Raw genomic sequence first — 12807 nt, 5'->3', positions numbered from 1 at the left:
GTTGCTTTAGCAGATGATGGCTGATTAGTTAGTAAGAGAAATAAACCCATAAGAGCAAAATAGCTTCCCTGGGGGATTAGACTAAATACAGCAGAGCTACACATCATCATGAGAAAATCTCCAAAAAGGGGAGGAATGAATAGGAGAGCTGATGTGAAGTCGTAGTTTTGGTAGTCTGAGACTGCAGTTAGGAGCAGGCTCCTGCTGTGCCTGCTGCTTGCTGCTCACATTGCCTACTTTTCCTCAAGAGCAGACTTTCAGATTGTGCTCCACCACATGCAAATGCAGAGAATAATATTTGGACATAGTTGTCAAGTGGCACAATGAAAACGCTTCTACTTTTGTGGGCTTTTTTTTTTGTAGAGAAAGACATGGTTATTCAAATGCTGTAATGTCTCTGGAGCTGATACTAAACTATTGAGCAGCAAAATGAAAAACAGTGGTGGTCTCCAAGGTCCAGATACCTCTGTGACTCTTTACTAGTCTGCAGTGGGCCAGATTCTCATTTGCTGCAAAGTGCTTTTTGTCGGTCTGCGACTGTGAAGAAGTTTTAAAATGGGTTAACGGGTGGAAATTGCTTCTAAATAACTTACATTTATGCCCACTGGGAAGCCACAGTATCCTGAGGGGGCTGTAAGTCTGACAGAGAAACTGGTCTAACAGTTTCTTTAACAGTCCTGTAAAAAATGCAAAAATTAAACAAGCAGTTGGGGTAGCTTGAATATTGACATCTTCGTGTTTTGACTCATTTATTTTATGAGCTTCTGTTTTTTGGTTTTAATTTTTCTGTTTCCTTTAAAGCCCCTGTCAACATCTGTGGGTGTGCCTGCTCCCATTTATTGCATGTGAGAGTTGGATGCTTGGGTGGACTGTTGTGCACCTCTTGGGATGTGGCAGATGATTTCTGCTTGTGCCAGTGGAGCTGTGTGATGGAGCCCTGGCACATCATTCCAAAACCCGTCTGTAACTCCATGCATCTGTGTTGTGTCTCTGTTCTCCTTAACACAGCAGTAGCAGTTCCAGTTAGCGGCAAATTGAAATACAGGAACGTGAAAGGGACTGGCAATGAGGAACTTTGCATTTTCTGAACTGTTTTTCAGATAAAAAGGAAATGCCAATTCCAGGACTGTGTTTGGCCCATATATGTGAAGGTGCATGGAAAAAAAATCTGGTTGTAAAAGAGGAAAGAAATGTCTGCACTCTGTCTTACAGAGCTCTCACCTGGGGCCGAGGGACCACAGACTGGCAGACTTTTTAGTTCATTTTTTCCTTCTCGCCACTATGAATTACTTTTATTACAACAAGCAGCAAGATAATAACAGGAATGACTTTTGGTGTTCTGACAGTACATTCTGGTAACTGGGCAGCAGTGTCCTATTCATTATGAAATAACTTTCAGATAATGTAGTCAAAATTGCATCCTGACCTAATAAAGGGAGGTTTCAGATATCAGTTGTAAAAGGCAAAATTTCAGGAGGAAATTGTTATGAGATCTTTTCTCAGGGGAAAAGGCAGAGTAGTTTAAAATTCTTCAAGATACAAATAGTATCAGAACTTTTGGTAATGCTCTGAACAGGTTTGGACACAGCATACTCCTCTCAGAACTTGTGTTTCACAGCAGCTTTTGTAGGATAAATTTCAGGCTGGCAGTGCAACTGGTAAAGCAAGCAAAAATCAAGCAGCTCCCAAAATACAAAATTTGCAGACCTTGTGTTTGTCATCAAAATCTATAATTCACTTCTGAATGTGGCTGATGCTGGGTTGCAGATCAGGCATCCCCCTGTACTGTTAGGCATTTGGAAACCTTCAGTGAGAAATGAGTCTCAAAGGTAGGTAGGAATTTTTCTGCGCTGGAATTCTCACCTTTGGTGAGAAATGAGTCTCAAAGGTAGGTAGGAATTTTTCTGTGCTGGAATAGCAGCAGGTGAGTGAGATAGGGATAGGGTGTCAGGGATGCAGCTGGCATATGACAGAAAACGGGAATGTGGGTGTGCATGATTAGATGTTTTACTTGGATAAAGCTCACCATTGCAGGCAGCCTATCTTCCTTTGTGTCCTGAGGTTGATCAGATTCCAACCTTAGCAGGGGCACATGGTGTTTCCTGGGCTTTCCCAGTGGGACGGGTGGGCATCTCGTCCATAATTTCACTTGTAAGTGGATTGGTGGCCTCAGTAGCATTTGCCAGCTTGCTTCCCACCACGCTGGAGATCCCTCAGCTTTGCCTTCGTGTGACACAGATGTGGAAAGAAATCCTGGGAACTGTGGGTGGAAGGGACAGGCTCAAGTATCAACATGCTTCCCATGCTGGTGGTGCTGGCAGAAGTGATGCAGGGAGCTGATCCCAAGGCACAAGGAGCACAATGGTGCTCAGGCGTTGTGTCGGCATAGGAAGCAGGGTGCTGCTGGGATTTGATGTATTCACATAGAATTGCCTTACAAATGCAATCCAGTTTAATATCCTGGAGTTAAAATATTACTTATTTATTACTAACATATTGCTCTTGCATTCATTTTTCTGGAATCCGAACAATAAAATGAGACTAGACCATGCAGTGTCATTTTAGACTTGTTCCAAGTGATAAACAAGGTGTCTGGCTTTTGTGGTCATGGTTTTCAGTCAAACATGGATACACATCTGCTCTTCTAACCTTTGGCTTTCTCGGTACTCCTGGCTAGCAGAAACCCTGTTAATTCAGGTGCGTGTGTTTGTATGTGTAAATAACATTCAGAATTGTCTTTGAATATGTAAGGTATATTTTATATATCAAGCTTGAGAATATCAAGATACACGTAAATGTGTTTTATTTGTGTGCATACAAATGCATAAACTGTATACTTGCAAATATTCCCACTAGCTCCAGGGTGCATCAGGAGGCCTAGGTTATTGGGAGGGGGAGGAGGGGTGGCCGTGAGGGGCGAGAGGAGATCATGAGCGGACAGGGGAGGTGGCCATGAGGGGTGAGGGGAGAGCAGGGATGGCCATGAGGGAAGATCATGAGGGAGAGCATGGACAGCCATGAGGGGAGAAGGGAGATAGCGAGGGGAGAGCAGGAGCAGCCAAGAGGGAAGATCATGAGAGGAGAGCAGGGATGGTCGTGGTGGGAGAGGAGGGACAGCCATGAGGGGTGAAGGGAGATACTGAGGTGAGAGCGGGGGTGGCCATGAGGGAAGATCATGAGGGGAGAGCAGGGATGGCCATGAGGAAAGGTCCTGAGGAGAGAGCAGGGACAGCCATGAGAGAAGACTATGAGAGGAGAGCAGGGACAAGCCATGAGGGGAGAGTAGGGACAGCCATGCAGGAAGATCATGAGGTGAGAGCAGGGGCAGCCATGGGCCGTGAGGGGTGGCCATGAGGGGTATAGGTGGCAGCTGTATAGTATGGGGCACTGTGAGGGGGCAAATGAGGGGTTGCTGTGACTGGAGATCATGAGGGGAGATCAGTTTGCCCTTAGTGACACGATTTAGTGATGGGCTTGGCAGTCCTGGGGTAACACTTGGTCCTGATGATCTTAAAGGTCTTTTCCAACTAGGTTGCTTCCATGATTCTATAAGGTATGGACTTATAAAATGATATTACGAAGCTCTATTTTTAAATACGTATGCGTATGTATGCATTGTATGTAGTAAGTAAGTACAGAAGGTGTTTTAAAATGGCTGATGTTTATTCTTGTATCCTCTGCAGGAAAGATTTCAGGTGAAAAATCCTCCGCACACATACATCCAGAAGTTGAAGGGCTATCTGGATCCAGCTGTAACCAGGAAGGTGAGGAGTGTCCTGTTTCCTCTTGCCCATTCCTCATTCTGTCCCTCATTCCTTGGTGAGGATGGTCCTGGGGTCTGGGTTCCTTCCTGCCTTTGTGTAAAAAGCCCAGTAAAAGTCTCAAGAGTCTGAGAGATGCAACAAACTGCAGAGAGAAACAAAGAGAAGTGGGAAAGACACTGCAGTTTTCACAGCTCAGCAAGGAGAACAGATGTTGCAAACAAAAGGACCATCTGACACATGAAACAACTTATTTTAATAACTTTAGCTTCAATAAATGGTCTGACAAATTATCACTGTGCTGTACTCCAAGTCTGACTTTTCATGCGGGCAGTGCTAGTGGATGAAATCTCTGTCAGATGGCACTTTTTTCACCCATGGGAAGGGGATGTTGAAGTTTTGGGTCCTTTTCTCTGGACATTTGTGTGACAGCAGTTAAATACAGCTGGCACAGCTCCCCTCTCACTTGCATTCTCATCTGCAGTTTCAGGGTTGTGAAGTAAAGGTATAACCTGTGTTGTATTTACATGGCACAGTCTCATCCATGCTTCTATGTATTGTTTTTTCAAAATAGTTGGCTAATCACTCATGAGATACTCAGGAACTTCACTTGGACTTTTGTAATCATAGTCATACAATGATTTCATGTGAATGTTGTGCATCCCTGAATGTAGTTTCTGTATCTGCTTGTATTTGTGGCAGGTTCTGATATTTCTGCACTGATTTGATGAGCTTAATAGTAGCCTCCTGGATTCTAGGATGACAGTAAACCTACATCCCATTTAGAGGACCATTGCTGAACCTTTGGTATTTAACCACTTTGGGTATCGGCTCATATCCTGTGCTGATAGTTCTAATAGCCTTTAAAAAACAAAACTAAAAAAAGGCAGCACGAGCATAACAGATCCTGCCATTGACTGGCTGTGCCTTGTCCTCCACAATTGCTGCTTTGTGTGGCTGTACAATGAGCTGAGGTTGGTGCCCTGCAGTAAAATACGTATCTTGACACAGGGCTTCCAGGCTGGGGCCAACTCCAGCTGTGGTGGAGGTGCACCTCCATCCCTGCAACAGGCAAGGGGCAAACACTGGGCACCCTGTGCTCCAGTGTGCCGTCACTAGCTCCTGTCTTCAGGGCTGCAGTAATGTCTTCTGACAGTGCTTCTCTTGTTGCAGACTCTGACAAGGAGTAGGAAGCCCTTTGGTAGGAAACCCTTAAATTTGCCTGTAGCTGAGTATAGTTTAAAGAAAAAATAAAATAATGGTGAACAGGGGTCTTTGTGTGTTTTCTCCTGAAGGGTTTTTGAAATTCTTTCAGTGTTTGGCTTTGCTCTGTGGTTACTCCATGGGCACACATTGAAGCCTTTCTTATCCTAATACCACTATAAGAGTCCCATGACAAATGACAAAACTGAAGGAGCCTAAAAATAACTCCACTGAGTTCCTCTCTTTTGTTTTGTTATTCTGTATCACCAGCAGCCTTTCCTCAGCCTGTGCTGCGAGGCAGAAAGATTTACAAATGGGCTTCTGGATGGATGTTGTGGGGAGAGCTCATCTTACCAGGATTATTGCTGTAAATGAAGTGGTGTCAGTGTTTTGGCTGATGATCCCCAGTGTGGCCAAGTGAAGGTGGCTCCAAATGCTGCTGAAAAGTGTACCTTTTGGCTTGTAATTGGGGTCAATAGTGGCTCTTCCTGGGAAAACAGTTGCTTTTCATCTGAGCTGAATTTTGGAAAATTGAAGTGTTGAAATTACACATCTATAAAGGAATTGCAGTTTGGTGGCTACTGGAGTCCTGTAAGGCATGGAGCCTGTTCATTGCTCTCTGCCATGGCTGCAAAGAGCAGCCTGGTCTCCTTGGGGGGATGGTGGCCCCACATGGGGCATGTGGAAACGTGCTTCCTATTTCTGCTGTGCCCTCTCACCCCAGCCTCCTGCCTGTGTCTTGCTACATCAGTATTTTACCTTTACTTCTAGAGAGCTAAGGTTTCATATTGCTTGCAATTACATTGTGTAAACTCTTCGGAGAGAAGGTACTGTGTTTTTGTACTCTGAGCTAATTAACTGAGGCCCAGAGAAACTGTACTTCTGCTCTCAATGACCTGTTTCAAAGTAAAAATTAATAGCACCTTCTGTCTACTAGGACTTTACAGTGAGACTTCTTTTTCAGTCTGCCAGTGGCCTTTCTGAGGTTGGATTTAGTCATGCCTCAAGAAAGCCTGTGGTACTAACTACCATGTGATAAAAGACTGGTGAAAAAGGCAGCTGATAATTTTCACATAGGTCAGCAAGGCAAGGTGAATCCTATCCTTGCATCATATTCACCTCAGCAAATGAACTCGAGAGAATTATTAACTGACAAGTAGTACCCTTGATTTTATTGTGTTGCACTGAGAACAAATCCTTTTTCCCTTGTATTCAGAGCAGTCCTACTTGCAGCAGCACTGCTTGCATCCTAAGCTTTTATAAAGTCTTTCCAAACACATCAAGTCTGTGTGTGTGATAAAGGATGACCAGGTTGGTTGTTAAGTACTGCAATTCCAAGATATGATTGCCCATCCACTTCTACTCTCATTTACCTTGTTCACAAATGAGAATTTACCAGAATAACTGCTCCAGGATAATTTATCCAGCTGTTTTAGTACTTTTCCATGGACAAGAAACAGAAGGAAAGAGAGAAGGGGACAGTCTTTCTCTGACTGGTAGAGGAGAATGCATTGCTGGCTCACTCTGCCTGCATACCAAAAGCCCTGTTGCAGCCCTACTGCAAGTTAGTTTTGCAGACAATGAAGATGAGCTGCTTGACCCAACTCAAGATGAGTCACTGTGCACTTAGAGATCTTCTGCTGTGACCAGTGCCTGCTTTGAGCTGTGGAGTGAAGTGGGTCTCTCACTGTGTCCCAGTGAGGTTTTGCCAGGTTTCTCTTTCTCCTCCCATATGGAGATGATGCAAAACCTCGTCTCCTTTCTACTGCAGTGTCTTACTTCTGATATTTTATGGCCTTTCCCCAGCATCTGTTTTTGCAAATACAATTTAGTGTGCACAGATTATTAAAGCATGCAGATGGCAGCACATGTGTATTTCATTACTGGCTCACACCCACAGATATGGTAATTTTACAGAAAGGATGTCAGGTTTTTTGGTGTGGGTGTAAAGTCACGAGAGCAAGATTAAAGCACCAGACTGAGAATGAAGCCCAAACACTGTAGTTCTCAATGGAGAGTTCAATAGTAAACCAATATCTATATACTGGTTTAGTATCTATATATATCAAACAGATAATATATATTATATATATATAATAATAAGCTTGTATTATAAAGATGTGTCTATTTATCTACAGGCCTTTAATTGTTTTAATACTAGAAACTCAAAAATGTGCATGGGAACAGAAGTGATTATTTTTTGTGCATGTTTTTGTTGACTGCCAGACTGTTGCTGTTGCATTCTTCAGGATTTAAAGGCGTTCTCACTCTACCTTAATATTTTATTTATTCAATCTGTGCTTTATGAGGTGTTGATATTTTTAATAGCATCACATGAATCTAAATGTTTTTTTTCTTTTTGCCCGCTTGCTCAATTACAGAAATTCAGAAGACGAGTCCAAGAGTCTACTCAAGTACTCCGAGAACTGGAAATTTCTTTAAGAACAAATCACATCGGGTAAGAATTTTTGATGACATCTGGTTTAAGAATTTTTAATTTTTTTTTTTTTGCATCTATTGATGGATGTCTTTGAGGAAATACCTCTGCATGTAAAGCTGTGATACCACTTGATTGATTATTAAAGCCTGAACGGCTCAGTTGAGGGATAACTGGGCATCTCAGGAGAATAATTCAACTCTAATTCTTTCATGATAAGGTTCATCCACATCTCTGTGAAGGCTGCAAAATGATTGCAGTTAACTTCTGCTCTTCCTGAGTCAGTCAGAGCAAGAGTGGGCATTATGTGTCTAGAATAATAATAGTACTGCAGCTGTAAGTACATGTATAAAAAACACCCCCATGCTGTTTTATAGCTTTTACATGATGCAGTTCATGAAGCCTGACTGTGAGTAAGGTTACCAGGCTTTTACTTCCACAAATAGCTTCCTCTCAAATAGCAAAACTAAAGGAATCACCAAAGATGTAGTTCTTTATCAAACATGTTGTTCCCGTCTGCATTTCCACTGGTCTTACCTCTGGGTCTTGGGATCAGAAGCTGGTTCAGAACTGGTTCAAACTTTACATGGTGTTTTTGAGGTTTTGGAAGGTAACAGACTTCTCCAAATTGCAGATTATTTTATATAACTCTTAGTAGCCAAAATTTGCAGTAATAGGTTAATACCTTTAAAAAGAAAACAACAAAAGGCAAAGTTACTGTTAAATGTACATCCAAGATGTCAGATTACTCTTTTGCTGGTGTGCTGTCTGTATGCTTTCAAAGACTGCTGGAGATAAGGATGTGATAAAAAATAAGCCAGGTCCCTGTGACTCATGCATTAGAAGGTGGCTGTAGTCACTGCCTCGTGGTTTGCACAGTAGTGTGTGCTGGAGATGAGCCTGGGTTTGGAGTGAAGCTGGGCAGCAGCTGAACATCTCAGAGCACCCAGGGCCTCTTCCAGTACCACCACTATGATGGGAAAGGCACTTACCAGTTCCAGAGCTCAGTGCTTGGAAGAGCAAATGCCTAGTTTCTGAGCAGTGCAGAGTATGCGGGGGGGAGGAGGGGAGGTTATGCATTTTAATTTTTTTTTTTATTTTGTGGCATTTTTCCCACTTTAGTGCTGCAAAAAAAAAGCTTGTTTTGGTACATTTGTGAAGTCCTCTAAATAATAAAGGGCATTTTTAAAAAGCCCTATTCTCCTGATTGAGAAAGCAAAGGTCTACTCATAAGTTCTGCCTTTCCTGCAATGGTTCTATCTGGTTTATCTGACAAGAATTCCAGTAACTTCACAAAGACCACTAAATGCTCTGGTGTCTGATGATTTTTCTAACAGATGGGTCAGGGAGTTCCTGAATGAAGAAAACAAAGGCCTGGATGTTCTGGTGGAGTACTTGTCATTTGCACAGTATGCAGTCACGTAAGTAAGACTTGCCTTGTACTCTCTGGGCTTGCAAGGCAGAGCAAGAACCCTACCATCTATACAGAACAAGAGAAGGATATGCCGGGGCAGAGCTGCAGCTGTCTCTGCATCAGAGCTCTCCTGCTAGTAGCTTGGTACAATACTATGTACATACATTAGAGCAGGGAAAATGCTAATAGTGCAAACCTATTGCCTTATAGGGGTCCTATGCAAACCTGTTGCACCATAGGCAGTCCTGGGGTAACAGTTGGATTTGATGATCTTAAAGGTCTTTCCCAACCTAGTTGATTCTAGGATTCTGTGATAATGTTTTGCAGAGGAAAAAAAATGTAAGCCTTGAGATTATTTCTAAGACCATGTTGAGCTTTGGCCTCAAACTGTCTTAGGGGTACAGTGAAAAAAAAATTTAACAGATGTGTGGAAGCAGGCAAGAATCAGTTTGTAATTAGTGCCCAACTCCAAGGGATTATAATACTGCCTACCATGTTCAAAGTAACATCCACACACAAACCACTTCTCACAAGGTTCCTGACAAGCAAAGCAGTTAGCATCCTGTGCAGTAGATGTGTTGCAAGACAGCAATTTCAAGGAATTTCAAGACAGTCTTTTCAGTTTTAATGTCTGGCTAATTGGGCATCAGATTTAGTCATTTAGGTAATACATCATTAAACACACTCTTTAAGGAAATCAGGGGGAAAAAATCAGCTTTCATTAGTCATTCTAGCTGAGGTTCTGTTTTTGTATATCCACAGGCTTTCGTTCAGGATATTGCAGCAGTACATTTTGGTATGAAAGTGTGAAAAGAAGCAGTAGGTTAAAGATACTGTTGTACTTAGGAGCTGAAGCTGAGTAAAGTCGATATTTTATTTTTAGAAAAGATGCCATCAAGATGTATGTATATCGTTGCACAGAAGAGAGTTTTTTGGTGGGGTTGCAATAAATTTAATGCAGGAAAATTATATGTTTTAAAATGTTGCTAACACTGGAAAAAACTGTGCATAGCAAAAAAGAAGTGTTTGTATAAAGGCTTTCTTCCTAAAATTATACGAATGTATGCAAGTTAGCTTGCTGCGTTTTTCCTCTCTCTAACGTGGTAAACATGAGTAATAACCTCAAAAGCTGTAAAGGGAACAAGCAATTTTTGCTTGAAATGGCAGTACAATGGGCAATGAGACAGAAATCAAAGAAAATCAGTAATGATTATGATAATATATTACATATGCTGGGAGATACATGAGAGCCAACAAGGCTGTGTGAATGCTGGGTTGTATATTGATGGAGGAAAATGAATTAGTACTTGTACAACATATTGATTTATTGAAATAAAATAGAGACAGATTTAAGCATTCCCACTCTTCAAGGCAGAGCCTGTTCATCAGGAAAGCAGTCAATGTTGTATTTATTTTACACTGAAGTAGAATAATACATAGCTGTTTGATCCTTCTGAAATTGGATGCTCATGTGGTTAGCTGCTCCCTTTGTCAAGGCCCAAATTTGCTGCACTATGCTTTTGAAGCTCACACTGAATTGCAGCCGAATGGAAGTTAGCATGCATTGCTTCCTTCCTTTCTTGATATCTTTTGGGACCTACCCATATTTAAAGGACATATAGATGTGGCACTTAAGGACATAGTTTAGTGGTGGACTTGGTGGGTTAACAGATGGACTTGGTGGTCTGGAAGGTCTTTTCCAAGCTAAACAATTCTTTGTTTCTGATTCTGCTAAAATATGCAGACGTTGAACAGGAAGGAAGATGCCATGTGAATCTTTTCTGTCTAACCTGGAGATGGGATTTTATTTCCTTTCAGGTTTGACTTTGAAAGTTTGGAGAACAATGTGGAAAACTCAATGGACAAGTCCAAACCTTGGAGCCGATCTATTGAGGACCTGCACAGAGGCAGTAATTTACCCTCACCAGTTGGCAACAGCGTTTCCCGTTCTGGCAGACACTCGACTTTACGGTAGGGCTTTTAATCAGGCAGTGGGTAATCTGCAAATAGCGAGAGACAGAGTGAGAAAAGTTAGTATGGTTTTCTAGTTAGAGTATTTTTTATCTTCCCTCTTTTCACAGCATAGGCTTGACATATGTTGGAAACATGTCATTGTAGTGATGGTTTTGAGGTGGAAAGAAATACTAAGCTAGTGGCACAGGGCAGCATTACATGGCAGTTGAGGAAGAGGCAAGAATAACTCTCCCTCCCTTTCCAGTGGCAGAATGACCTAAGGATGTACGTTACATTTCCATCAGGTACAATGTGGCTTGCACAGAGGAAGCAATTCCTCTTCTCCAAAATGTATCTCAAGATTTCCATGGTTTCGGCCAGTCTGGTGCTCTGATCTGGTGTCTCATCCAAAAAGGTCTCTTCTAGCAGCACATTCCTTCCATGCTGCTATGAAAGATTTATTTTTCTTCAAACCTTCTGTTAATTCTTGCACCACCCTGGGCTTTACTATGAAGCCTCTCTTTCCAAATACTGTTGGGGATTTTTTAATTCTGTTTTTGGAAAAGGACTGAATGACAGTCAACTCTGTTATATTTCTTTGATGCTTTACCATTATAAAATATGCTGAATACCACCCTTAAACTAGCAGTGCTGTTACCTCAGGACCCAGCTCAGAGTGCTGAATGCTTTTTAACTTTTATGGAGTTTTATTACGTAGTACTGTGAGCACAGAAGAGTCTAAAAAAGATGGAGCCAGTGAGAGGACCTTTTTCCTCCATCTTAGACAAGAAGTTCAATTTTGTTTTGTCAGTCAATGGTAACATTAGCTCTTTAGTTGATGTTGGGTGTCTTCCATCTACGGCCTGAATGGTCATGGATGTGATACCTGAAAGATGTTGTTCACAGACACAAGGCAGTAGAGAGAAGGAGACAGCTCTGGTAAAGAAATACAGTCTATGAGTGCAGCAAAATCATCTGACCAGTTGATTTTTTTTTTTTTTTTAATATTGCAAAGGTGTTCTTAGTGATTTTGGTTTTCTTTGGTCTTTAATTGCTATGACAGAGAAATGGTAGAGTCTTGCAGGAGAATGTCTGATTCTGCTCTTTGGGAGGCATGCTTGTGATTAGTTGCACTAGGAATGCATGTCAGGTATATGTTAAATGTCTCTTACATTTTTTTCTCTTCATTTCCTTCCATCCTTTTTCCTTTTTCACATCCCCCTTTATTCCTTACCTTCTTTTATTTCCTTGTCAATGTCTCCTTCCTTACACACTTCATTCCCCTCCCTCTTTCAAATCTTCTCCAATTCTCTTTCTTTCACATCCTTCCTTCCTCTGCTCTCATCTGCCTTTCACATACCATCAGATTGGTTTCTCTCCCTGAGCAACTTCAGTTCAAATGCTGCCAGAGCTGCTTTTCAACCAACTGCCTCTGGAGCAGCTTCACTTTGTGCTCTGCTGATGAGGCTTCGAGCTGGAAAACCTCGTAAGTCCCAGGTGCAAGGTTACCCACAACATGGGCTGTGCAGGGCATGGGACCCATGTGGCCAGCACTGCTCCCCATGCCTTATAATATGGTAATAGTACGTCTTGGTAAAACAACCACCTGAGCATCAGGGGGAGTTTTCAGTTCCAAAACGTGCGGTTATCACATTATAAATTCAAAGTGTAGTTTGCTTCTGTAGAGTGGGTTTTTCTAAAAGAAAACAAAATGTGCTTTACTTTAAAAAAATTAGTTTCCTTTATCATATTGCAGATAATATTATTACTTTCATACCTGACACATAGAGCCCTTAGTCATTGTCCCATTTATTTCTTCTTTTTTATTACAAATAGAGACTTCAGTCATATCCAGACAGGTAAAAACTGTCCAACATTTACATGGAATTAGCATTTTTGGGTACACGGAGACTCAAGCCATAGGTTCTTCTGTGTGGAAGCTCCTCTTCTGTCTTTGTGTTGCAACCCATTCAAATAGAGGGAAAAGAAGTGGTCCTCCCTCTTGGATGAAGGAGGAGGAGGCTGATAATCTTAACAGG

General features: G+C 41.9%; 1 protein-coding gene across 5 annotated transcripts in view; it reads left to right on the top strand.

Annotated features, from left to right (window-relative positions):
• FMNL2 (formin like 2) overlaps window positions 1-12807 on the top strand; it is a 145494-nt gene that overhangs the window by 83573 nt on the left and 49114 nt on the right. For all 5 annotated transcript variants that reach the window (XM_034061646.1, XM_034061648.1, XM_034061647.1 and 2 more), the window contains exons 3-6: window positions 3684-3764; window positions 7346-7422; window positions 8739-8822; window positions 10634-10786. In XM_034061646.1, the coding sequence (XP_033917537.1) occupies window positions 3684-3764; window positions 7346-7422; window positions 8739-8822; window positions 10634-10786 (395 nt within the window). The remainder of the gene's footprint in view (window positions 1-3683; window positions 3765-7345; window positions 7423-8738; window positions 8823-10633; window positions 10787-12807) is intronic.

This window comes from Melopsittacus undulatus, chromosome 4, assembly GCF_012275295.1.
Source record: "Melopsittacus undulatus isolate bMelUnd1 chromosome 4, bMelUnd1.mat.Z, whole genome shotgun sequence".
In the NCBI taxonomy this organism is placed as follows: Eukaryota; Metazoa; Chordata; class Aves; order Psittaciformes; family Psittaculidae; genus Melopsittacus; species Melopsittacus undulatus.
Note: the sequence above shows the minus strand (reverse complement) of the source record. Positions and strands in the feature narration are given on the sequence as shown.